This window comes from Zingiber officinale, chromosome 5B (assembly GCF_018446385.1).
Source record: "Zingiber officinale cultivar Zhangliang chromosome 5B, Zo_v1.1, whole genome shotgun sequence".
NCBI lineage: Eukaryota > Viridiplantae > Streptophyta > Magnoliopsida > Zingiberales > Zingiberaceae > Zingiber > Zingiber officinale.
The window spans coordinates 88330549-88358027 of record NC_055995.1 but is presented as its reverse complement, the minus strand read 5'-3'; the positions used below and the strand labels follow the sequence as shown (position 1 = coordinate 88358027).

The 27479-nt window shown below is 37.3% G+C and overlaps 1 protein-coding gene across 3 annotated transcripts; it reads right to left on the bottom strand.

Moving 5' to 3' along the window:
• On the bottom strand, window positions 1–27022 carry LOC121984871. 3 transcript variants are annotated; one of them, XM_042538027.1, is made up of 3 exons: window positions 26588–27022; window positions 4209–4354; window positions 1–2316 (listed from the first exon to the last, which is right to left on the bottom strand). In XM_042538027.1, exons 1-3 carry the CDS (start codon window positions 26753–26755, stop codon window positions 2313–2315), a joined length of 318 nt encoding a protein of 105 aa, XP_042393961.1. In that variant the 5' UTR covers window positions 26756–27022; the 3' UTR covers window positions 1–2312. The 3 variants fall into 3 exon arrangements, 1 of the variants encoding a protein (XP_042393961.1); XR_006113017.1 differs by lacking the exon at window positions 1–2316 and having other exon boundaries at window positions 4091–4354; window positions 26588–26658; window positions 26753–27022; XR_006113016.1 differs by lacking the exon at window positions 1–2316 and having other exon boundaries at window positions 4091–4354; window positions 26588–26686; window positions 26753–27015.
• Between the last annotated feature and the right edge of the window lie 457 nt (window positions 27023–27479).

Below are 27479 nucleotides of genomic sequence, written 5' to 3'. Positions count from 1 at the left end.
TTTTGTCTCTGGTCGTGCTGCACGGCCGCCCGTGTGGATCTGGGGCACTGCTCCTGGGACACGGCCGTGCAGGATCGCACGACCGTGTATGGCTTGGCTTCTGTCGTGGGGGGCACGACCGTGCAGGTTTGCACGGCCATGCACGGATCCATCTCTATTTGGTCGCATGGTCAAGCAAGAGTTGCACGGTCGTGCACTGTTCTTCCTCTGTTTGGCCACACGACCGTGAGAGGTTGCACGGTCGTGTTCTTTACCTCATTCTGGTGCGTCGACAATCGCTGTTTTTGCTCCAAAAGTTGTCCCTGTCAACACAAGACCAAACAAAGAGCAGATCTCCGAACAAAAGTTTATTTATGATGAGTATATGATAAAAGAGACGATCACGCAAATAATATATACGCGTAAAGCAAGTGAATGTGCATTAAAATATGCATAAACGATCATAATATTTACGCACATCAGCTAGACGGAGAGCCACTTCAAATTTTCTGCTGCCTTCAATGTGTCATTCGTTCAGGGAGTAGCCTTGTCTTCGGATCTCTCTCCTGCCCGTAGGCAGGTACAACTGAAGGACTTACTCGAATAGGCTTGGGTGAACTCAATGACTCGGACAGACGACCACACTACAATAAGGCTAACAGATGGGTTTGCTTAGGACTTAATCGTGGTATGTTTCAGCTAGCTTATCCTTTTAATTGGAATATCGCTAATACTGCTTTGCTTTAGTTTTGAGGGATTGAGATGAAAGTATCCCAAACCTTGGTGGATTTGGCATGTAAGAACGAGGCATTGAGGGAGCAGATAGCACAATTGGGATCTTCTACGGCTCTCGTCCGGTCCCAAATGAGGATACACACCAGGGAGCTCTAACACAAGCTGATATATTAAGCAAACTAGAAAGGAAAGCGCAAGAAGCTCAGGAGCTGGCCAGCGACGAGGTAATAAAAGCATAGAAACTAGAGGGCGCCTTGAGGACCAATGAAGATAAGCTCCGGTTGGAAAAGACGAGGAGGACCTGAATGATGGCTAACTTAGATGAAAAATCGCTGAAGTTCAAGGTCTCTCCAATAAATTAGAGGAACTGGAAATTGCCTATGCCTCGGAGCTAGCAGCAAAAGATGTTGAGTTGGAGGCCAGGTCTCTACGGGTGTCTGATCAATAGAGGAACATGGACACCCAGGAAGTAGAACTAGGGTCCTTGTGAGCCAAGTTGGAGGTTGTGAGATCCGAACTGATGACCTCTCAAGTTGAGCTAGCGAAGACCACATCCGAACTGACTGCCTCTCGAGCCGAGCTAATCAATTCTCCGTATTCGTGTTGGTAATATTTTCTTAAGTCATTTAAATTACTATATAAAGGAAGTATAGGTTATTATACTTCCTACTTGTTCATTCATGTATTGATTATGATTGATTAGTGGATTACGTATCGAAAATGTCCAAAGGACTTGAGTCTTAAAGTAGGAGTCGTCGAAGGCTCCGAACTAAATAAAATCGCTTGTATTTTATTTTTATTCTTTCTTATATAATTGTATTCTGCTCTGCACTCAGTTTTAAAAAGCTGAAAAAAGAACTAGTTTTAAAATTCACCACCCTCCCCCAACGTACTACGATCCTACACTTACAACCAAGATAAGGCATCCCAAGCTTTTGCCAAATCTAACTCAGAGAGGATAACCAAGTGGCAATGAAATCAGGAGTGGCATCGTTGGAACTGAGATGGAGATGAAGTGTTGATCTGAACGGTGGATGCAAAACTAAAAAGTGATGGAAAATCTTTATCTCCCTTGTAGTTTTGACGATGGCTCCAGCTCAAACCTAGGTAATGACAAACGCCAAAAACGGATGAAGAAGATGGGCAGAGCTCAATGACGGTGCTCAGAGGAAGTAGGGAATCACCTTGCTTCTCTGAGCATTGATGGATGAAGGTGGATGAGATCTGGTGGCCGACTCCGAAGAGGATCGGAGATCTCCTTCTCTCTCACGCGCCTCTACTCTCCAAACTCTCGATCCCATTGCTATTGCTTCTCTTCGGCTTTTGAATCAATCCCAGATCTGAACAGACGACTAACAATTCTTCATATCTGATCCAACAATGGATATCCCTTTAAATCTGATCCAAATGTACTGATCTTCAACATGAGTCCTCATCTACTGTCTCTTAAGTTGGATAGACCGAATCATGATGAATAACTCATATCTTCTCAAATCTTGTATGGACGGTCTGAATTACTCCAGAGCTTAATCTTTTCATTTAAACATAGATTTGAGCTCGATTTGGTCCGATCTGACTTGGACGCATGATCCTTTCGATCACCTACAAGACCAAATTCAAATATTAACATCAAATATCACAAATTAAAGATAAATTATAATTAAGTCCAAAAATAAATATAATTTATAAAATGTGATATAAATATAAAATTAATATATGAAAAGATCAAAAATTATGTATATATATGAGCTAAAATATCGTGATAAAATAATAAATATGCCATTGATCTTTAGGCCTAGTAAAATCAACATGTCCGTAGTTCTGACCTTGTGGGTCATATTTTGGCCTAGTAAGATCGAATCAAGCCGACATTCAGACCCATTAAGTTCGAAGTCAGCTATTTGACTCATTTAGCAAACCTGGGCCAATATTTCCAAATCATATGTAAACCTGGGTCAGTATTTCCAGCCATATAGTAAACCTGGGCCAGTATTTCGACCCATATAGTGAACTTGTGTCAATATGTTGGTAACCGGCAATATTTGCCCTATTAGAATATTGGGTCTGTATAAACTGGCCGACAATCGACCCATTAAGATCAATATGCGAGACAATAGATTGTGCTGTTGATATTCGGCCTATAATTAGGCCTGTTAATATCGAATTGGACCAATATTTTGGCCTATATAACAAACTTGAACTAATATTTTCGGCCCGCTACAAGACTGGAACGGTATAAATGCCCGACAGTTGACCCGTTAACATCAATCTGCGTCAATTCCAGCCATTTTAGAGGATGTTAGAGTGGGCCATACTTACGGCCTTATATTCAGGCCGTTACGGCCTTATATTCAGGCCGTTACGGCCCATTAATATCGAATAGGGCTTTAACCTACACAGCGAAATTGGGCTAGAATTTCAGCCCATTAGATTACTGGAACTGAACTAATGTAGAGGTGTTTCAGCCTAAAAAGCACTTCAACGGGTGATTATGATGCGACTAGGACCCTAAATGAATCAAGCATTCATAAATAAGTTTGATATTCAATTTAATAATAGTTTGTTTATATTCATTCAATATAAATAAGATCAATTAAAGAAATAAGCTTTAACACATATATATTCAGTTCGTTAACGTTTATGAACAATGTTCGTGAAAAATGTTCGTAAACAACGTTCATGAATCATATTCATTAATAAAACTCTTATTAATATGCTAAATAAATAATAAAATAAATAAATAAATAAATAAGTTTAAATTATTAAACTCAATAACCAATCAAACAATAAAAAGCTTCAAACAACTAAAAGTTTCAAACAATCAAACAAATTTGAATTGAGAGCTCGGTAACATCTAAATAAATCAAACTCAAACCAAGCTCAAGCTAAGCTTGAATTGAGAATTTGATAATATCTAAACGAATCAAACTTAAGTCAAGCTTCAAATAAGCTCAAACTCATAAAAAATAAACTAAGTCAATCTTGAACAATTATTTCAAAATTTTGATTCATTTTAAGTTCGAATCGACTCGATTATCTTCCTAAAAAAATTGAATACCCCAAAACTCTACTCATTTACAACCCTAGGTGCGACAAGTTAAAGATTCACCCTATAAAATGCAGCTGGGCTTGAGATAGATCGATAGATCTATTTAATATGCCGGATTGGTCCATTTAAAATGCCTAACTATCTCCCACGATTTTCTTGACCGTTTGACATAACTGATTGAATCTATAAATACTATTAAATGAGTTTCAATTAATTTTACAAAAGTTAACGTAAAAGGAAAACTAACAAAACCCTATTGTTTGAAATTAAGTTGTCTCTTAACTGTCTTTCAAGGTGGGTCTAGTTAAAGTTACCGCAGTCGCCACCTGGTCACTAAATTCAACTTTTATTTATTCGATTGTAAGCCCTTCCACTTGATCAATCCAAACTACGAAGCAATTACCACGCCTAACTAACAATTTTTCTCACAAAAAAAAAGATGTACCTCAAAGAAATGATGGAAGAGGAAAAGCAACCGACATCGTTATTGTCCTTGTGATTACCACAGTTGGCATAGCCAATGCCCAAAATGTCACTTGCTCCTCTTCTTCCTCGATGAATTAACGCCTTCAACACGAGCAACTTCCAGTTCTGAAAAGGTGATGCATAGAACATAGTTATTTTGCATAGCAGAAACCAGAAGCCAAGTTTAGGTTGCCAGAACCAGAGGCGATGCTAGAAAAAACAATAAACAAAAAAACATTTTGACAACCTAAAAAAATCCCAGAGATGCAAGTTGTGTATTATCTACAGTCTGGTGCTCGATCCATATAGTGTCATTTCCATTCTGGTAGAACCAAAAAAAATATATGGTTTTGATGAAGAACTTGGTAGACATGAAGAACATCCTCTGGGATCATCTTCACACAGTCATCACTCATCAACAATGTGAAATAACGCATGTTGCCAATTTATGTGGTTCACTCGAAATGAGATTTAAACAATCTAGGTCAATTTCCAGTAAATTCATGGTAGGCAAACGTACTTCGTGGGCGGTTAACATTGATGAACTTCTAAATTTAATAAATTAGGTCACAATTATCAATGTGCTGAGGAACCAATGTATTAAGATCATCTCCAATCACAAAATCTATTTTGGTGCACTTTCAACACCAATTTGAGCATCAAAAATTTTTTCAACTCCTGCACACCATTTCCTATACTAAAAGGAATATTATGTAGAATATTCTATTTTTCCATCTTATAATTTATTATTCAACATACATATTAATTTGCTAAATATTTTTATTCCAATAATAATTACTATTAAAATTAAAAAATTTATTGTACATGATAACTAATTTTTATGATATTATGTTTTTAGTTACAAGAAAATTAAAATTAGTGTTTTGTAATTTTGTTAGAAATAATTTAATAAACATATTAATATTTAATATTTAAAGATAATATAAAATCATAAACAATTTAGATAATTTTTGTTTAAATATTTTCACAAAACAAATAACACTTCATCAATAATACATCATTATAACCTTAATTATCAGAATTACCAAATTATTCCCACAAATGCTCAATTAATGCATTTCTAAGGGCAAAGTGAAATTTTTTATTTTTGATTCCTTCATATCTAGCAAGAAACTTTTGAAATCGGGTATTGTCATCTACTGCTGTATCAACATCTGCAGCCGACAAGACTTCACCTTAATCAACAATTGAGGTATTCATATCGCGCTCGTCTTCAATTATCATATTATGCATAATAATACATGAAATCATTATATCATGTAAAATATTTTTATGCCAAAAACGTGAAGGTCCTGCAACAATTGCAAAGCGTGATTGGAGCATTCCAAATGCTCGCTCAACATCTTTTCTACATGCCTTTTGTTTCATTGCAAACAACTTATTCTTTGTACCGCGTGGATCTTGAATTGTTTGAACAAGTGTAGACCATTTTGGGTATATACCATCAGCTAAATAGTAACCCATGTTGTACTCTTTTCCTTGAATGACATAACGAGCGGGGGGAGCAATACCTTGAGCAAGGTTAGAAAAAAAAATAAGAAGACTCCAATACATTAATGTCATTGTTAGATCCACGTAAACCGAAATATGCATGTCATATCCAAAGATCATAATCAGCTACAACTTCTAGAATAATTGTTGGTTTTCCACTACGACCAGAATATTGCCCAGCCCATGCTGTTGGACAATTTTCCCATCTCCAATGCATGCAATCTAGACTACCCAACATACCAGGAAAACCACGCTGCTCACCAATATGAAGAAGCCTGGCAACATCATTAGCATTGGGTGATCGTAGGTACTGTCCTCCAAATACTTCAACAACAGCACGACAAAATCTTTTCACACTTTCTATGGCAGTTGATTCTCCTATTTTGATGTACTCATTAGTAGCGTCTGCCGGTACACCATATGCCAATATTCGAAATGCACCTGTCATTTTTTGTAAACCTGACAAACCAAGTTTTCCAACTCCGTCTATTTTCTGCACAAAATAATTATCATGATTATTAACCTCGTTAAAAATACGCATAAATAAATTTCTTCCCATTCGGAATCTTCTTCGAAACATTGCAACATTATATGTAGGATTTTCTGCAAAGTAATCATTGAATAGATTACGATCAGCAGCTTCTCTATTACGATTGATCACTATGTGACCAGGAATAGATCCTTGATGTTTGCCTTTGTTGTTTTCTTCACTCGGATGTTTCAAAATGACCTGATTGTTTCGGTAGATCGCTTGAGTGATAAGCCTTCTGTGTGCTTCAAATATATCATCATCTTCAGAGCTTGAGGATGATAAATTTGATGTGCCTTCATATCTAGCACTCATTTTTTGAGATGAATAATGTGATTGAATTGTTTTCAGTTATGGTATGTATTTATAATGTATACACAACACTATTATTTTTGTAGGTGATGGGACATCACAATGCACACACTATTATAATTATTTCAGAAGATGGGATATTACAATGAACACGCAACACTATTATTTTTTTAGGAGATGGGGCATCACAATACACACACATTATTATTTTTGCAGATGAAGGGACATCACAATGCACGCACCATTATTATTATTTCAAGAGATAGGGCATCACAATGCACACACAATATTATTATTTTTGCAGGCGAGGGGGCATCATAATGCATACACCATGATAATTATTTCAGGAGATGAGACATTACAATGAACACACAACACTATTATTTTTGCAGGTGATGGGACATCACAATGCACACACTATTATAATTATTTCAGAAAGATGGGGCATTACAATGAACACACAACACTATTATTTTTTTAGGAGATGGCACCTCACAATGCACACACAACAATATTATTTTTGCAGATGAAGGGACATCACAATGTACACACAACATTATTATTTTTGCAGGCGACAGGACATCACAATGCACACACCATGATAATTATTTCAGGAGATGGGGCATTACAATGAACACACAACACTATTATTCTTGTAGATGACGGGATATCACAATGCACACTCTATTATAATTATTTCAGAAGATGGGGCATCACAATGCACACACAACACTATTATTTTTACAGGTGACGGGACATCACAATGCACACACAAATTTTATACAATGCATATAATTTTTTCCTATATAATGGCATACTAGACATGGTCATCACAATGCACCTTTACTCTTGGAAAAAATGAGTTCGAATTCTAGTTCATCATCCTACTCAGTTGAAGAAGATAAACATTTATGTCATGTTTATCTTCATATTTCTCAAAATCCAATCATAGGAATCAACCAAAAAAAGGATCAATTTTGGGCAAGAGTTGAGATAGAGTATAATCAAGATCTAAATTTTAAAAATTCAGAGCAACCGAAAAGATCATTACAAAAAAGAATGAATACTATCATTGTTGCTGTTTCCAAATTGAAGGGTTGCATACGACAAATCGAAGAATTGAATCCAAGTGGAACATCAGAGGAAGATATTGTAAGTTGTTTTCATTATTTCTTTTGTAGACTAGCCAAGTTGTTTTCAATATCTAATTTAGTTATTAATTTTGTTTCATAATTGTATTATTTTCTTACAGATGAATCGTGCTCAAATGTTATTAGTACAAGACCCTAATTACTCAAAGGGTCTCAAATTTGGACATGTGTGCAGCATTCTTCAAGGTATTGAGAAATTCAACAGTGACAACGTCAAAGTTGCATCTACAAGAGTGCAACGATAAACTGCTCAAGCTAATTATTCTCAATCATATAATCTCGAGAAAGATGTTTATTCACCTTCATCTCCACATGTCTCTTCGTTTAATCTTAACATCACTGATTCAGACAGTGGTGGTACTTCAACTAAACGACCTATTGGGGTGAAGAAAGCAAAACTGAAGAGAAAGAATGAACAACAATTCAGTAAAATGGTTTCACAGAATGACGAACTTGTTGTTGCGTTGGATTGAAATACCAATGTTGCTATGTTCAAGGAAGAGAATAAAATTTTATTCAAAGATTTGAATACCATTGTTGATCCGATAATGCATGAATTTATTCGCGGTGAACAAGTAAGAATTATGCAAAAGAGGACTGAAAACCAAAAATCTCAATCAATTCCACATCAAGGAAAAGGATCTAGGATTCGTCTCAAGAAGAAGGACAAGGATCTCAAGATCCTTTGAATGGTTCCGGTAAATTTTATGATTATTTCGGTGGTTTATTAGGAGGTGATTTTCTAGAATATTAAACATTGATTTGTTTAGTATTGCAATGTTATTGTAGTTATTTAAATGTATGTTTACTTTAGTGTTTGTGGCATCTTTAAATTGTATGATGGACTATATGTTATGTATTTTGAAATTTTAAATGTTTAATTGTGTGTTTGTTATGAAATTACCAATATTATAAATTTTAATGTATTTATAATCTTAATAATATAACAAATACTTTAAATATTAATTATTTAAGGTAATAACTAATATAAATTTATAATATATAAAATTTACATAATAAATTCAATTAAATTAAATAATATTAATTTATAATATTTAAGAATATTTTAAATATAAATTAAATATTATAATACATTATATTTAAAAAATCCGTACTTGCATCATTTTGGTGCAAGTTTTGGGGTCTTCAGTGGAAGAGATTTGATGTCCCTTTTACATCAAAATGATGTAAAATAGCACCAATTGGAGATGATATAATTAGTAGTTCACTGAGAGAGAGAGAATTATGTCTAGAAACCTTCAAAAGAGAAGGTAGCTCACAAACTGATAATTGTTGGTGCAATATCCCCTAGGTCAAGGTTAACCTAGTTGACCAAGCTTGAGTCTTGGTTTGGGTTTCGATGTTTGACAATGTAGTTGTTCATTTGGGGAGATTGTTTGGTGCAATTCCCCTCTGATCAGGTTTGTTGAAGAAGAGTCAAGTAGGTCAAGGTTGACCAGATACTTGACTGGGAAGTCCTAACTGGTATGTTAGGCAAAAGAAAAGTCCTGGTGAGTGAAGCCAAGCAGAAGGAAATCCTAGTGAGTGAAGCTAGGTGAAAGTCCTGGTGAGTGAAGCCAGGCAGAAGAGAAGTCATAGTGCGTGAAGCTAGGCAGAAGGGAAGTCCTGGTGAGTGAAGCCAGGCACAGAGAAATCCAGATGGGTCAAGGTTGACCAGACATCTGGTGAAAGTCCAAGTAGGTCAAAGGGATTGATCGGATGCTTGGCAAGAGAAGAAAAGTCCAAGTGGGTCAAAGGGATTGACCAGACACTTGGTGAGGGAGTTCTAGCAGGTCAAGGGTGATCAGATGCTAGGCATGATATACCAACAGGTCAAGGTTGACCGGATGTTGGTTTGAGGGGCTTGGGACTTGGTTTTGGGTAAAAACCAGTAGCTGAATCGATCAGTCGATCGATTGGCTGGAGCCCAATCGATCGGTCAATCGATTGGGGAGTCCCCGCGAGAAGCCTTCGTCCCAATCGATCAGTGGATCGATTGGGAGGCAATCGAGAGCTCACAGAAGCCTGCTGGATCGATCAGTGGATCGATCCAGAGGCCCCAATCGATCAGTGGATCAATTGGGAAGTTGCGATTTGTCGCGATAAGCCCTGGATCGATCCGTTGATTGATCCAGGCAAATTCCCATAACACAGAAGTGCTCTGGATCGATCAGTGGATCGATCCAAAGCCTCCTCGATCGATTGGGAGCAATCCAATCGATCGGGATCCGACCGTTGGCGCAAATAAAGGCTGCAGGCGTGCGATTCCTTCGGTAGAACTCTCGGCTATTTCATCCGATCTTCACCAGCGATCACAGAGCTTCTCCACAGAGTTCTCACCGCCAGTTCTTGAAGGTTCTTGGAGGTCTTCCAAGTCAAGAGGCGGATCTACAGCTGAAAAAGAAAGCTAGGGTTAGGGTTTTCAGTTGTAAAACCTGTTAGCTATTGCTTGTATTTGTTTTCCTTTCGTTCTTCTTGTATTGTGAGCTTGTAAGGCTTCTCCGCTTTCGGTAGTTACCGAAAAGGAGTGATTTCTTAGTGGAGGGTGTGTGAGTAGGTGTGGATCCTTGGACTAGTCACCTCTTGTAAGGTGGATACCAAGTAAACCCTCCTTGTTAGCATTGTGTAGTTTGTTTCTTTGTATTTCCGCTGCGTATTTCTGAAGAAACAAGTTGCAACGAGCACCTAGCACGTGACGAGCTATTCACCCCCTCCTCTAGCTACATTTTGGTCCCAACAAGTGGTATCAGAGCGAGGTCGCTCTTCACCGGAATCATCGCCGGAAGGGGCAAACAAAACAAGCAAAGCTAGAGGGTGAAGAAATTGGAGCAAATTCATCAAAGTCAAAGAATTCATGAAGCTCAACTTCAAGATGCAATTCCAAGATGGACTTGGATTTGACACAAGGGTGGCTCCACCGTACACATCTACAAGCTTCGATCTTTGGAAATCAAGGATCGAAAACTTCTTAATGGTGGAGATAGAGCAATGGTTTGCTCTTATGCAAGGCTTCGAAGCTCCAACGAATTCAAAGGGCAAAGTTCTCAAGAAAAGCAAATGGAGCCCGGAGCAAGTCCAAAGGTGCGAAGCAAATGACAATGTAACCAAATTATTGGTTAATTTATTGCTTAGCACAATTCTGTACAAAATTGGAGAATTCAAGGATGCCAAGGACCTTTGGAGCAAGTTGGCAACTATTCATGAGATCCCCTCCACTGTACCAAATCAAGAGGAATCCAAATAGGGTGACTCATTGGTGCAAGACCAAGAGGAGGACTCCGAAGTTGAGAGATGCTCAACTTCCGAAGAAGAAGTCCAAGAAGAAGCTTCATCTTCGAGGGAATGCAATAAAGGGAACAAGGAGGGAGCATACTCCTTGTTCCATGTACAAGAAGATGAAGCCTCCACCTCTAGGATTGAGGGGGAGCAAATTTCGGTGACACCGGATGAAGATCAAGAAGAAGCCTCCACATCCGGGTCAAAAGAAGAAGAGGATGAAGAAGCTTCCACCTCCACAAGTCAAGTCAAATCTAATGGAGAAGCATCACTATCGGATCAAGAGGAAGCCTCTATATCCACATCACATGGAGGACCAAGTGTCATCCCTACATGTGAAGGTATAAACATTTCAATTAAAAATAAAAATCATATTATATGTTTTGAGTGTAGGGAGAATGGGCACTACAAGAGCAAGTGTCCCAAATTGGCCAAAAAGAAGGGCCAAGTGGCACCCAAGGGCAAGGAGAAGGCCAAGGAGACCATCCTCACAACAAAGAAGAGCAAGGAGCACATTGTGTGCTTCTTGTGCCAACAAAGAGGGCATTACCGAAGTCAATGCCCTAAGGGGAAGAAGGTGGTCAAGGCTCAAGGAGGAAGCTCAATTCAAGGGGGAGCTTGCAAGGTAAAAAGAAAGGTAACCTTTATTGAGCCTACCCCTTTAAATTATGGTAAAAAGCATGCTAGTTCTAACTTATATCATTTTAATGCTATTTACCATGAAAATAGGAGGCATGATAAAGTTAAGGAAAATCATGTAGCTTTTCATACTAAAACCTCTCAACCTAGGGCTAGGAATGTAGATAAAAATCTAGGCAAGAACACTAAGATCAATAACTATACACCTAGAAATAAAAACGCTCAAGGATTAAATAGAAAACCAAAATCTAGGGATTTATGGGAAGAAAATCAAGTCTTGAGGTCAAGACTTGATAAAATGGAAAAGACCCTAAAAAGGATGGAAATCCTAATAGGGCAAAATGAGCAAAACCTAGGGCTAGGAGTATCAAAGTCATCCAATGGCCATAAAGGTTTGGGATACAAGCCAAAGACCAAGAAGGATATAACTTCTTACCATAGGGTTCCATATAGCTACGGAATCAACCCTAGGCCTAGTGGGCAAGCCAAAAATACTAGGGAGGTTATCTTTAGGAGTATTTTTGCAACTAAAGTGACTAAGACTTCTAAGAAGTCTAACAAAGTCACTAAAAAGGTCACAAGAGAAGAAATCCCTAGGATTGACCTAGAAAATGTGACCAAGGCTTCTAAGAAGCCAAACAAGGTCACTAGGAAGGTATCTAGGGAAGTTATCCCTAGTGAATACCTAGAGCATCCAAGGAGCACCAATAGGTTTTGAGTTCCTAGGAGTATTTTCTCTACCCCATAGATGGGTTAGAGAGTGTCAACTCTAATAAGAAGGGTAGTTAACCCAACTTTGAAGAAATTGACACTCAAGGAGCATTTTCAAGGTTATTGTTAACCTTTGAAAATGAAATGGATTTATGATTTACTCTTTGAAAAAGTAAAATGTGCCAAATCAGAGAAGTATTGATTTTATTTTAAAATGGCGTAATTTGGGAAAACATAAGAAATACCAAGTTGGGATCTTGGTATTTTCTTAGTGGTACTCTTGTGGAAGAAAAATATGCCAACATTTGAGGAATAAGTTTAATTTCAATTGGCATAAATTAATCAAGAGATTAGAGAAATGTCAAGTTGGGTTTTGGCATTTTCTTGAGGAAATTGGGCAATCTAGGTCTTAAATTTTATTTTAGCTAAGGCTTAAGGATACTTAGGTAGACAACCTAGGTATGTTATTTATTCGATTTTGCCATGCTTTGTTTGCTCATTATATGCCATGATATCATGATTATTTTTGCATTCATACCTTACGATGAAAAACATAAAAATACCATGTCATGACATACATACATACATACATCATACAGTTATAGGAATCCTTCTTTTGAAAGCTATCTCATTTTGATGTATGACATAACATATCATGCATTATTTTTAATTCCTTAAAATTAAGGACAAATGGCATTTATCAACAAGTGACATCCAAGGTGGACGTTCAATATCCATAAAATGCCTAGATAGATATGCATGATCCCTAGATTAGGCAAAACCAAATTTTACATCTCACAAAGACCCATAAGGTGACTTGTATGTGTTTTAGTGCACATAAGATACAAGTGAGATGTTAGGATGATGAACAAAAACTCAAGATGTTGATTTAGTGCATTCTTTTGAGTTTTAAGTTCATCAAAACACATAGTTATGTGATTTCCAATCATTGGGAAAGCTAATGTACAAGTCATGTGCATTGAGCCCAAGGAACATGATTGGATATTGGTTTTGGAAATGTTTTTAAAATGATTTTGGAAAACTTTGGTGAAGGCTATCTTTTGATAGTAATCACCATTGAATAGTAAAATACAAACTTGAAGACAACACTAAAGTTTTTTCAAGTTTTCAAGTTTATGTCGATCTTTGAAAATATGATGTATTTTCATAGAAAACTATTTTTCCATGATAAAGTATACCCTAAATAATGTCTACACAAATTTTCACGATTTTTGAAATTTTATAGAATTTTCTAGGGGTTTCTGAAATTGGCTGAAATTGACTTTCAGGAATTTCAGGTCTCCAATCGATCATCCGATCGATTGGAGTGCCTCAATTGATCAGTCGATCGATTGAGAAGGTCATTCTCGCGAGCAGAAGCTCGCTGGATCGATCAGTCGATCGATCCAGACTGGCTGAATCGATCAGTGGATCGATTCAAGTTGGTTCAATCGATTGGGACCCAACTCCAATCGATTGAGGAAGCTGATTTTGGCTGGGAAAGCTTGATTTTAGAATTCCGAACCTATGTTAGTCTAGGTAATCATTCCTACCCCCTCAAAATACATTTGTATACATAAAAAGGGTGTTTTCATGTTGAAAACAAGGATGGATTGGTTAAAGGAGACTAAATTGAAGTTTGGGTTGAGGTTTGGTTTCATTATTGAATTTATGGACCTCAAACTTCTAAATTTGGGTTTCCTAAAGGTTTAGGGATTCCAAGTCATTGTTGGTGCAATGACAGAAAGTACGACCATGTCTTTAGGGGGAGATACTCTTTAAATACATGAAAACCATTTTTCATGAACCTTGGAAGGTGGTTAACCTTCTTTTAAGAAAATGCTCAAGGTTGGGCATTTGTCTACATTGGGGGAGAATGTAGGGTTAAGGATAAATGAAGGGTATGAGACCTTCATTATCGTGTTGATCACAACGAGTGAAGTTGTGAACAACGATGAGCAACTCTTCAGGAGGAGAGTCTCAAAGGGGAGAGTTTTCGACTAGAAGTGTTTTTCAACATGTGAATTTGTTGATGTGTGCCAATAGGGGGAGAAATGTAGGATTTAAGTTAGGCCTCCATTATCTAAGAGGGAGTCTGCCTTCTTAGAGGGAGAATGAAGGTTGTAACTTACGCCCTCATTACCTAGTGGCATGAGAAAGAAGTTGAGGCTATGAGATTAGCCTAACTTAAATGAGGTATTGTCAAACATCAAAAAGGGGGAGATTGTTGGTGCAATATCCCTCGGGTCAAGGTTGACCTGGTTGACCAAGCTTGAGTCTTGGTTTGGGTTTCGATGTTTGACAATGCAGTTGTTCATTTTGGGAGATTGTTTGGTGCAATTCCCCTTTGATCAGGTTGGTTGAAGAAGAGTCAAGTATGTCAAGGTTGACCAGATACTTGACTGGGAAGTCCTAACTGGGATGTTAGGCAGAAGGAAAGTCCTGGTGAGTGAAGCCAGTCAGAAGGAAATCCTAGTGAGTGAAGCTAGGTGAAAGTCCTGGTGAGTGAAGCTAGGCAGAAGGAAATCCTGGTGAATGAAGCCAGGTGAACATCCTAGTGAGTGAAGCTAGGTGAAAGACCTGGTGAATGAAGCCAGGCAGAAGAGAAGTCCTAGTGAGTGAAGCTAGGCAGAAGGGAAGTCCTGGTGAGTGAAGCCAGGCACAGGGAAATCTAGAAGGGTCAAGGTTGACCAGACATCTGGTGAAAGTCCAAGTAGGTCAAAGGAATTGACCGGATGCTTGGCAAGAGGAGAAAAGTCCAAGTGGTCAAAGGGATTGACCAGACACTTGGTGAGGGAGTCCTAGTAGGTCAAGGGTGACCAGATGCTAGGCATGATGTACCAACAGGTCAAGGTTGACCGGATGTTGGTTTGAGGGGCTTGGGACTTGGTTTTGGGCAAAAACCAACAGCTGGATCGATCAGCCGATCGATTGGCTGGAGCCCAATCGATCGGCCGATCGATTGGGGAGTCCCCGCGAGAAGCCTTCGTCCCAATCGATCAGTGGATCGATTGGGAGGTAATCGCGAGCGCACAAAAGTCCGCTGGATTGATCAGTGGATCGGTCCAGAGGCCCCAATCAATCAGTGGATCGATTGGGAAGCTGCGATTTGTCGCGATAAGCCCTGGATCGATTCGTTGATCGATCCAGGCAAATTACCAGAGCACAGAAGTGCTCTAGATCGATCAGTGGATCGATCCAAAGCCTCCCCGATCGATTGGGAGCAATCCGATCGATTTGGAGCAATCAAATCGATCGGGATCCGACCGTTGGCGCAGATAAAGGCTGCAGGCGTGCGATTCCTTCGGTAGAACTCTCGGCCATTTCTTCCGATCTTCACTAGCGATCACAGAGCTTCTCCACAGAGTTCTCACCGCCAGTTCTTGAAGGTTCTTGGAGGTCTTCCAAGTCAAGAGGCGGATCTACAGCTGAAGAAGAAAGCTAGGGTTAGGGTTTTCAGTTGTAAAACCTATAAGCTATTGCTTGTATTTGTTTTCCTTTCGTTCTTCTTGTACTGTGAGCTTGTAGGGCTTCTCCGCCTTCGGTAGTTACCGAAAAGGAGTGATTTCTTAGTGGAGGGTGCGTGAGTAAGTGTGGATCCTTGGACTAGTCACCTCTTGTGAGGTGGATACCAAATAAATCATCCTTGTTAGCATTGTGTAGTTTGTTTCTTTATATTTCCGCTGCATATTTATGAAGAAACAAGCTTCAACGAGCACCTAGCACGCGGCGAACTATTCACCCCCCCTCTAACTACATTTCGATCCCAACAATAATCACATTAACTTTCTTAAGATTTGCTTTCTAATCCATGCATATTAATATTCCACGGACGAACAGCTTAAGGAACATTAAAACCATAAAAAATAGGAACATGAAAACCTAGTGTCCATGACAATGTAGCTTGGATGTAGCATTTTTTTAAAAAATATATTAGGTAACCAGACCGCTCTGCTGAATTAGTTCTTTGGGAAGCTCAACGTAAAGGCAAGTATAGGAGGGGAGATGTGCTTTTCCCGCTCCTGACATTCTCCCCTTTGGTCCCACTTATTTTTTTACTCTTATATTCCTTCATATTCTCCTCCATGTTTTATTTTATTTTATTTTGTTTTATTGATTTTTGGTTTTTAATCAATTTTTTATCAATTTTATTCTTTTCAATAATTTTTTATTATATATTTATAACCTTTTTTTTTTTTTTAATGATAAATTTTTACATCCTCTGACACACTCCGTTCCCAATCCCTCTATTATTTACGTTTATATCATTTTTCTTATTTCATTTTTTATTTTTTTATTAAATATTTTCTTGGCAAGAATGTTATACTATTTTTTATATTTTTAATATGAGATTGGATCCTCTGTCCTTAATTTTCTATCCTCATGTCTTACTCGTCATCTCTATTGGTGCGGGAAGCATCCGACGATCGAATTCAAGTTTTGATAATGGCAAAGAGATTCAAAGTTAAGTTTAATTATTATCTAATATGTATGATTGAGTGTTTCAGGAAAGTCCTAGCTGCGGTTAGACAAGGGGAAAACCCTAGGGGATGGTAACCCTAGGTCATAGGGGGTAGTAACCCTATGTAGAAAAGTCTTGGCGGGTAGAAGCTTCGAGCAAAAGTCCTAGGGGGCGGTAACCCTAGGTTGAAATCTTGGTGTCGCGAACCGGGTGGAAGACTGGACGGGTCAAGGACCGGATGTCTAGCATGAAGACCGGAAGCATCTAACCGGACGCTGAGCAAAGGTAAACTCTCCTGAGTGGAGTAGGTGAGGACGCGTTCCCCGGAAGAGGGAACAATAGGCGTCGGTTCGACCTAAGGTTTCCGGTTGGAAATCCGAAGTCAAAATCGGATAGTCTGGAGACTGTCAAATTTATTTCTAGATATTATCGTTTGTGTTCTAACTCTATTTTGCAAGAAACTAATATTTTTATGCAGGGTTAGGACTGACCGGGATCGGTCAACCGAACCCCCAAGCCAACAGAACAGATTTCCAGAAGTTGGACCGGGCTCGACCAGGGGATCGGTCGACCGAACCAAGGTTGGGCGTCGACTGGATAAGGCCGGCTGGACTGAGTCAGAGCAGCTGATCGGTTGATCGAACCTCGGATAAAAGTTGATCGGATCGAGGCGGAGCGAGCGGATCAGATGAGATGGAGGTCATCTGATTGGTCGACCGAACTGGTGATCGGTCGACCGATCCTCCTCGGGTCAAACTTGATCCCGAGCCTTGGGGATCTGAATCAGTTTTTCAGAGCTATAAAAGGGAGCCTCGGGGTGTAGTTTTGAAACAGAACTCGAACAGAAGAACTTGTGATCTTGTACGCTGCTCCGAAAGCTTCAACTAGACTCTGCTACTCCGACAATCGACGACCACTTTGTTCATCTTTTGTATTTGTCGGTATAATCTTTTAAAGTCTAATACCTGTACTTATTTACTTGTAAAAGATTTGCGATATTATGGTTGTTGTCCACCGAAAGCGATCAACGATCGCGGGCCTTGGAGTAGGAGTCGCTCTAGGCTTCGAACCAAGTAAATCTTGGAGTCTTCTGTGTGCTTGTTATTTTATCTATTTCCGCTGCTACTTCTTGAGTGTTTTATGAATCCGAAACGAGTGAAAGTCACGAGCGCTATTCACCCCCCTCCTCTAGCGCGTCTCGATCCAACAATTGGTATCAGAGCGGGGTCGCTTCGATTTGGTGTAACCATCAGTCAAACAAATTTTTCGTGGTGTTTTCAAATTTTTCGGAGTCGATTGGAATTAGTATAATTACTATATTCCGATCTAGTTTTTTCGAATTGATTTTTGCTCGAAGTCGGTGCAATACCACTCGAGCTCGCTTTTCTTTTTTAATTCCATACCGCAATGCTAATCCAGGATCAAGTCCTGGGATATTCTGTTTTCGTATTCTCTGTGTGCAAGGTTTAAAATGGCCCTCCAAGAAGGCTTTAGCACAGTCCGTCCGCCACTCTTCTCCGGCAAGGATTTTGCTTATTGGAAGAACCGGATGGGAAACCACCTCAAGACGCAAGTCGAGATGTGGATTATCATCCAGACCGATCTCGAACTTCCACGTGACGACGCGGGAGAACTAGTCTCATGCATCAACTGGGACGCTAGTATAAAGAAGAAGGTTGAAGCCGATGTCAAAGCAACCTGCATGCTACAATGCGGGCTGACAAAGGAGGAACTCAACAGAGTATGACCCTTCTCAAGCGCCAAAGAGCTATGGGAGAAGCTGATCGAATTACACGAGGGCACCTCCAACACTAAGGTAAGTAAGAGGGACTTAATTTTCTATAAATTATATAATATTAAAATGCAGGAAGGTGAGTCGGCCAGCCAGCTTCATGCCCGGATACAAGACCTACTCAACGGTCTACATGCAATCAGACAAAAAGTTGAGAACTGGGACATCGTGAGGTATGCTTTAAACGTCTTCCCTAGGAATACCTTGTGGGGATCCATGGTAGATGCGTACAAGGCATCCAAGGACTTATCTTCAATTAAGTTAGATGAATTATTTGCAAAGTTTGAGTTACACGAACAGGTTAACTCACGTCCGACCGAGAAAGGTGTTGCTCTGATTGCAAGTACCAACAGAACGCGCGAACCGACGTCGAGGCGCAAAACCAAACTCAAGTCCAAAGATGAATCAGACGCAGAAGACGACGAGGAGGTTATTTCCGAACTGGTAAAGCTTGTGCGGAAGATATGCAAATTGAAAAAGGCGACTCAAACAACCAAGGAGGACAAGACTGGAGTCACCTGCTATGGCTATAACCAGAAGGGGCACTACAAGTCAGATTGTCCAAACAAGAAGAAAAGAAGAAAGGTATTGAAGGTAACTTGGTCTGAGTCATCAGATGAATCTGAGACTGACGAAGAAGAATCGATGAGCTTCCTCGCGTTACCAATGCAAGTGAACATTGTCAACACAGAGTCCGAGTTCGAATCCAAAATGGAGAGCGATTCAGAAACCGAGTCCGAGCGAAGCCATGAATCCGTATTCATTTCCGAAGGACCAAACCCCACTGTAAGTACCTTACTTGCCGAAACTCAATTAGATGATTTGCAAAAGTTAATTCCTTACTTGCTTAAGAAATTAGCTAAATCCAATGTTCGGGTCAAGTCACTCCAAAAGGAGGTAATAGCCCTTAAGGAAGCGACTGACTCGAGTTCTTTAATTGAGCCAGTTCAAATTGGAAGTTCAACTCAAGTCCAACAACTTGAGGAAGAAAATTCCAATTTGAAAACTCAAATTAAAGAACTCAAGAACACGTTGGAACGGTTCACCTTGGGTTCCAAGAATCTGGATCTGATTCTTGGAAAACAGCGAGTCATTTACAACAAATCCAGACTTGGATTTAAGACCAAAACAAAGTACAAATCATATCTGTCGTTAGTAAATAGAAATAATAGAAACATAATTCAAGCATGGGTCCCCAAGTCAAACTTGGTTAATCAAGTTAGACTTGGACAATATTGGGTCCCTAAGGATCAGATCCATTACCTTGATAGACCATATCGAGGCTATGATCCAGGGGGAGCCAATAGAAAGACCATCTTTACCAATAGATAAAATTGATTGATACTTATTTATTTATTTTCCTTGCAATATACATGCTTAGACTAGGATAGCTTAAGGATCAAGGCGTAATTTACACTTGCTAGTTAAATCTAGGAGTTTCAAAAAGAAAATTAAATATATATTTCTTAGAGCGATTCTGTCTAAGAAGGGGTGGATAATTCCATACCCAAGAAGGCATAGAGCCTCGCCCTGATCTAGGAATCAATCATAGAAAGACATATTTAATTGACTAATTGAAAAATCTAAGTTTAACTCAAATGTAAATTAATCCTTAGAAATAACCTAAATTAAATATAACCATACCACATAATTACTTAAAATTACCGGATTGATAATTTAGAATCGGGTGAGATGGATTGAGGTTCAAATAAGTTCAAATTGTTCAAAATTTAATCAAAATCAACTATACCCAATCAACCTAAATTCTTTTAAAAAAAATTAATGGAAAAATCATTTTAAAAATTCTTTAAAAATCATTTGAATTTTTTTTAAAAAATAATTTGAAAAATTCCTGAAAAATCATTTTCAAAATCAATAGAAAAATCACTTTTTTAAAAATCATTAGAAAAATTTCTGAAAAATTATTTTAAAAATTCTTTAAAAAATCATTTTAATTTTTTTTTAAAAATCATTTGAAATTTTTTAAAAAAATCATTTGAAAAATCATTTTAAAAATTCTTTAAAAAATTATTTTAAAAATCATTTTAAAAACTCTTTAAAATTTTTTTTTAAAACCATTTGAAAAATTCATGAAAAATCAATTTAAAAATTCTTTAAAAATCATTTGAAATTTTTTTTCAAAATCATTTGAAAAATTCTTGACAAATAATTTTAAAAATCATTTGAAAAATTCTTGAAAAATCATTTTAAAAATTCTTTAAAAAATCATATTAAAACTTCTTTAAAAATCATTTGAAAATTTTTTAAAAAGCATTTAAAAAATTCCTGAAAAATTATTTTAAAATCATTTGAAAAATTCCTGAAAAATCATTTGAAAATTTTTGAAAAATCATTTTAAAAATATTTAAAAATTATTTTTAAAATTCTTTAAAAATCATTTTGAAAATTCTTAAAAAATTCTTGAAAAATCATTTTAAAATTTCTTTAAAAATCATTTGAAAATATTTTAAAAATCATTTGAAAAATTCTGAAAAAACATTTTAAAAATTCTTTAAAAATCATTTTGAAAATACTTAAAATATTCGTGAAAAATTATTTTAAAAATTCTTTAAACATCATTTGAAATATTTTAAAAAAAACATTTGAAAAATTCATTAAAAACATTTTAAAAATCATTTGAAAAATTATTTGAAAAATTCCTTAAAAATCATTTTAAAAATTCTTAAAAAAATTCTCTAAAAATAATTTTGAAAATTCTTTAAAAATTCCAGAAAAATCATTTTAAAAATTCTTTAAAAAATCATTCGAAAAATCATTTTAAAAATCATTTGAAAATTCCTGAAAAACATTTGAAAAATCATTTTAAATTTTTTTTAAAATCATTTGAAAATGTTTTAAAAAATCATTTGAAAACTTCTTAAAAAATTCATTTGAAAAACCATTTTAAAAATTATTTGAAAAATTTCTTAAAAATCATTTAAAAAATTCTTTAAAAAAATTCTTTAAAATTCATTTAAAAAATTCCTGAGAAAATCATTTTAAAAATCATTTTAAAAATTCTTTAAAAAGAATCTTTAAAAATCATTTGAAAAATTCATGAAAAAATCATTTTAAAAATTCTTTAAAAATCATTTGAAAAATTCCTAAAAAATCATTTTAAAAATTCTTTAAAAGTCATTTGAATTTTTTTTTAAAAATAATTTGAAAAATCACTGAAAAATTATTTTAAAAATCCTTTTTAAAAATTCTTTAAAAATCATTTTGAAAATTCTGAAAAAATTCCTGAAAAATCATTTTAAAAATTCTTTAAAAATCATTTTAAAATTTTTTAAGAATCATTTGAAAAATTCCTGAAAAATCCTTTTAAAAATCATTTGAAAAATTCCTGAAAAATTATTTTTTAAAAATCATTTGAAAAATTATTGAAAAATCATTTGAAATTTTTTTAAAAAATTATTTCAAAAATACTTGATTTTTTTTTTAAAAAATCATTTAAAAATTTATTTTAAAAATCATTTGAAAAATTCTTTAAAAAATCATTTGAAAAATTATTTGTAAAATTCCTGAAAAATCATTTAAAAAATTCTTTTAAAAAAAATCATTTGTAAAATCATTAAAAAAATCATTTTAAAAATTATTTTAAAAAATTATTGGAAAAATCATTTTAAAAATTATTTAAAAAATTATTGAAAAATCATTTTAAAAAATTCTTTAAAAAAAATGATTTTAAAAATCATTTAAAAAAATTATTGGAAAAATTATTTTAAAAAATCATTTTAAAAAATGCTTTATAAAATCATTTGAAAAATCATTTAAAAAAATTCTTTAAAAAACCACTTGAAAATTCATTTGAAAAAATATTTTAAAATTATTTTAAAATCCTTTTAAAATCTTTTAAAATCCTTTGAAAATTATTTTAAAATCGTTTGAAAATTATTTCAGAAACTTATTTTAAAAATAAATTATTTCAAAAACTTATTTAAAATTACGTTTAAATCTTTTAAGATGCCTTGAAAAATCTTTTAAAAGCATACTTTGAAAATTATTTGAAATTTTTTTTTAAAAAAAATGATGGTTCCTAACTTATGACAAATTTTCTAACTTTGCTAAACATTTATAAGAAAATTTGTGGAAAAGAGCTAAGTGTTTATATCTATACTAATTTTACTTTTTTATTTATTTTGATATATGGTAAAGGGGGAGAGTATTAAGAAATGCAAAAGAAATTAAAGAAAATTTAAAATAAAAAATTATTTTAAGGGGGAGCTTCTATTAAGGGGGAGCTTTAAAGTACTTATGGTTTATTTATGCTTGTGCTAATTTATGCTGATCTTTATTGTATTTTTGTCTTAATTTTGAATTTCGGTTGTCGTAATCAAAAAGGGGAAGATTGTTGGTGCGGGAAGCATCTGACGATCGAACTCAAGTTTTGATAATGGCAAAGGGATTCAAAGTTAAGTTTAATTGTTATCTAATGTGTATGATTGAGTGTTTCAGGAAAGTCATAGCTGCGGTTAGGCAAGGGGAAAACCCTAGGAGGTGGTAACCCTAGGTCATAGGGGGTAGTTGTTAGGACCAAAAGTAGCTAGAGGGGGGGGGGGGGGGGGGGAATAGCTCGTCGCGTTCGCTCGGTGCTCGGCGTTGCTTGTTTCTTCAAAGATATGGCAGCGGAAAATACACAAACAATCACACAACGCTAACACGGTTTGTTTACTTGGTATCCACCTCACAAGAGGTGACTAATCCAAGGATCCACACCAGCACACACACCCTCCACTAATAAAACTCTCCTTTATGGTAACTACCAAGGGCGGAGAAGCCCTACAAGACTCAATACAAGAAGAGAGGGAAAGGATACAAGAAATACAAGCTTACAAGCTTACAATGAGTATAAACCCTAACCCTAGCTTCTCTTCTTGGCTTTGATCCGCCTCTTGACTTGGAGAACTTCCAAGATCCTTCAAGAACTGGCGATCTGAGCTTTGTAAGTGCTGTGGAGGAGCTGGCGAGAGATCTGGAGTGAATCGGTGAAGAGATACCGAAGGAATCGTGCGCCTGCGGCCTTTATCGACGCCAACGGTCGGATCCCGATCGATCCGAATGTTCCAATCGATCGGAGGCTTTGGATCGATCCACGGATCGATCCGGAGTGCTTTCGAGGACCCTGGATCGATCCATGGATCGATCCGGCCATTCCAGAAGCCCCCCAATCGATTCACCGATCGATTGGGACATCTGATCGATCCACGGATCGATCCAAGCTGTTCCTAGAAAAGGCTGGATCGATCCACCGATCGATTCACTCTGAATCGATCCATCGATCGATCCAACACTTGATTTTTGCCCAAAACCAAGTTCCAAGCCTCTCAAACCAACATCCGGTCAACCTTGACCTGTTGGTACATCATGCCTAGCATCTGGTCACTCCTTTGACCTGCTAGAACTTCCCACCAAGTGTCTGGTCAATCCCTTTGACCCACTTGTATTTCCTCGTGCCAAGTATCCAGTCAATCCTTTGACCTACTTGGACTTCCCAACACCAGATGTCCGATCGTCCTTGATCCATCTGGATTTTCCCTTGCCTGGCTTCACTCACCAGGACTTTCACCTAGCTTCACTCACTAGGGCTTTCACCTGGCTTCACTCACCAGGACTTTCACCTAGCTTCACTCACTAGGGTTTTCAATTTGCCTAGCTTCACTCACTAGGACTTCCCTTCTGCCTGGCTTCACTCACCAGGACTTCCATTCTACCTAATATCCCAGTTAGGACTTCCCAGTCAAGTATCCGGTCAACCTTGACCTATTTGACTCTTCTTCAATCAATTTCTTATTGTCAAACATCTAAACTCAAACCAAGACTCAGCTTGGTCAACCAGGTCAACCTTGACCTGAGGGATGTTGCACCAACAGTAGTAACCCTATGCGGAAAGTCTTGGCGGGTCGAAGCTTCGGGCAAAAGTCCTAGGGGGCGGTAACCCTAGGTTGAAATCCTGGTGTCGCGAACCGGGTGGAAGACTGGACGGGTCAAGGACTTGACATCCAGCATGAAGACCGGAAACATCTGACCGGACGCTGAGAAAAGGTAAACTCTCCTGAGTTGAGTAGGTGAGGACGCATACCCCGGACGAGAGAACAGTAGGCGTCGGTTCGACCTAAGGTTTCCGGTTGAAAATCCGAAGTCAGAACCGGACAGTCTAGAGACTGTCAAATTTATTTCTAGATATTATCGTTTGTGTTCTAACTCTGTTTTGCAGGAAACTAATATTTTTATGCAGGGTTAGGACTGACCGGGATCGGTCGACCGAACCTTGGGATCGGTCGATCGAACCCCCAAGCCAGCAGAACGGATTTCTAGAAGTTGGACCGGGCTCGAACAGGGGATCAGTCGACCGGACCTAGGGATCGGTCGACCGAACCAAGGTTGGGCGTCGACTGGATAAGGTCGGCTGGACTGAGTCAGAGCAGCTAATCGGTTGATCGAACTTGTTTATCGGTCGACCGAACCTCGGATAAAAGTTGACCGGATCGAGGCGGAGCGAGCGGATCAGATGAGGTGGAGGTCATCTGATCGGTCGACCGAACCGGTGATCGGTCAACTGATCCTCCTTGGGTCAAACTTGATCCCAAGCCTTGGGGATCTGGATCAATTTTTTCAGAGCTATAAAAGGGAGCCTTGGGGTGCAGCTTCGAAACAGAACTCAAACAGAAGAACTTGTGATCTTGTACACTGCTCCGAAAGCTTCAACCAAACTCTGCTACTCCAACAATCGACGACCACTTCGTTCATCTTTTGTATTTGTTGGTATAATCTTTTAAAGTCTAATACCTGTACTTATTTGCTTGTAAAATATTTGCGATATTATAGTTGTTGCCCACCGAAAGCGATCAACAATCGCGGACCTTGGAGTAGGAGTCGCCCTAAGCTCTGAACCAAGTAAATCTTGGAGTCTTCTGTGTGCATGTTATTTTATCTATTTCCGCTGCTACTTCTCGAGTGTTTTACGAATCCGAAACGAGTGAAAGCCACGAGCACTATTCACCCCCCCTCTAGCGCGTCTCGATCCAACAATCTCCAGCTCACTATCGGCGCCTTCGATCGTCGTCTCGACCAGAACTATACCCTAGGGGAAAGGTGAACCCAAGGGGTCGCCATCGGCGTGATCGACGTCGAAATTCGACCGAATCTAAGAAGGGACTCAGATCGTCGATGAAGAAAAGTCTGCTCAGATCCGGTCAAATTTCGACGTCGATTGTGTTGATATAGTTTTAATCAGGACGACGACTGAAGGTCACCGGTGGTGGGCGAATGGGACACGGAGACAGATGATATTGGGACAGAGGATTCGATCTCTTGTAATTTTTTTATTTTTTTAATAATAGATTTTAGAGGTTATTATTTGTAAAAAAAATTAAAAGTAAAATATGGATAAAAATAAAAAAATTGATGAAAAACAATAAATAAAATTTATTAGAAAAATAAAATTAAATAAGTGAATAAAATAAAAAAAAATAAAACTAAAGAAGTAAATAAAATTGAAAAAATAAAATAAAATAACTTATTTATTTTTTAACAAAGGGTAAAAAGGTCATTGGGGGGGGGGGGGGTTGGGGGGGGGGGAGTGTCGAAGCTGCAAAATCCTATGGAACCCTAGCAACAATTTATAATTAGGTAAGCGGACCTTTCTGTCTTCGATAGGAAATAGGAGAAGAAAGTGAGGAGCTGAATATTTCTTCAGGTAGCTCAAATTAAAGGCAAGAACAGGAAGCTTTGGTGCTCTATTTCATACGCATGCTTTTATGTGCGGAAGGTATACAACAATCTCTCAGGGCTGATCATCGGATCGGCTAGATTCGTTTAACATAGGAAAACTAATCGATCAATCCTGATGATATTCTCACAAGACAATTTCAAAAATCAGGGGAATCCCGCCGATCAATAGAGATCCTTACCAGAGCGATCAAGAGTGAAAGATCGGTTACCAAAAACAAAAGGGAATTATAGAATCACCAACCTGCAGATGGAGGGAAATCTGCACAACGCGCCTTCTCGCTCTCTCATTGAGATTCAAGACGGCTTCAAAACCTGGGAAATCCCGAAGATCAAGCCAGATCTGTACCAGAACGATGAATGAATGAAGGAATCGGTTACCAAAAACAAAAGGGAACGAGAGAATCACCATCCAGCAGATGGGCAGTCAGCTTCCGTAGCGATGGCGAAGGAAATCCTCAAAAGGCACCGTCGTTACAACCTTCTCTTCGTCTCGTCGAAGAAGCTGAAGAACACTAGGCGCCGGTTCCAGATCGAGCTGAAATTCCAGCTTTTACTAAACCATGTAACTAAGTTTACAAAATACTCATTTCACATAGTGAAATTTTAAAATGATAAAATCACATATCTATTTTTTATTTTATCCTTATCAATGACAGATATTCTGAAGCAATCGAATCAATATGGTTCTGAATCAAAACGTTCTATTTTTAATTAAATCAGTCGAATTAATTTACTTTTTCTTAATAAAAATTGATTTTAATCAAATTAATTGATAGATGAGAAATTAATTCCTATATATTCGTCTATCTCTCTGGATTATATTCATGTCCTCAAATATCAATTTGACGTTTGGTACATTAATTGATTTTACTTAACATCAGTTGATGTACCAAATGATATCATATTGACATCTAGTTCCTATGTGTTCTTTTACCTCTCTTGATTATATCCATGCCCTTAAACGTCAATTTGACTCAGTATATTGAGAACAATGATTTTTTAACATAAATATATTTAAAAAATTTAATTAGTGTTTAAAAAATCATTGTTTTTAATATATTAGGTCAAATTGATATTTGAGATCAACTAGTTTCATTTCAACCCGAGGTCGTTTGATCCATCAACAAATTTTG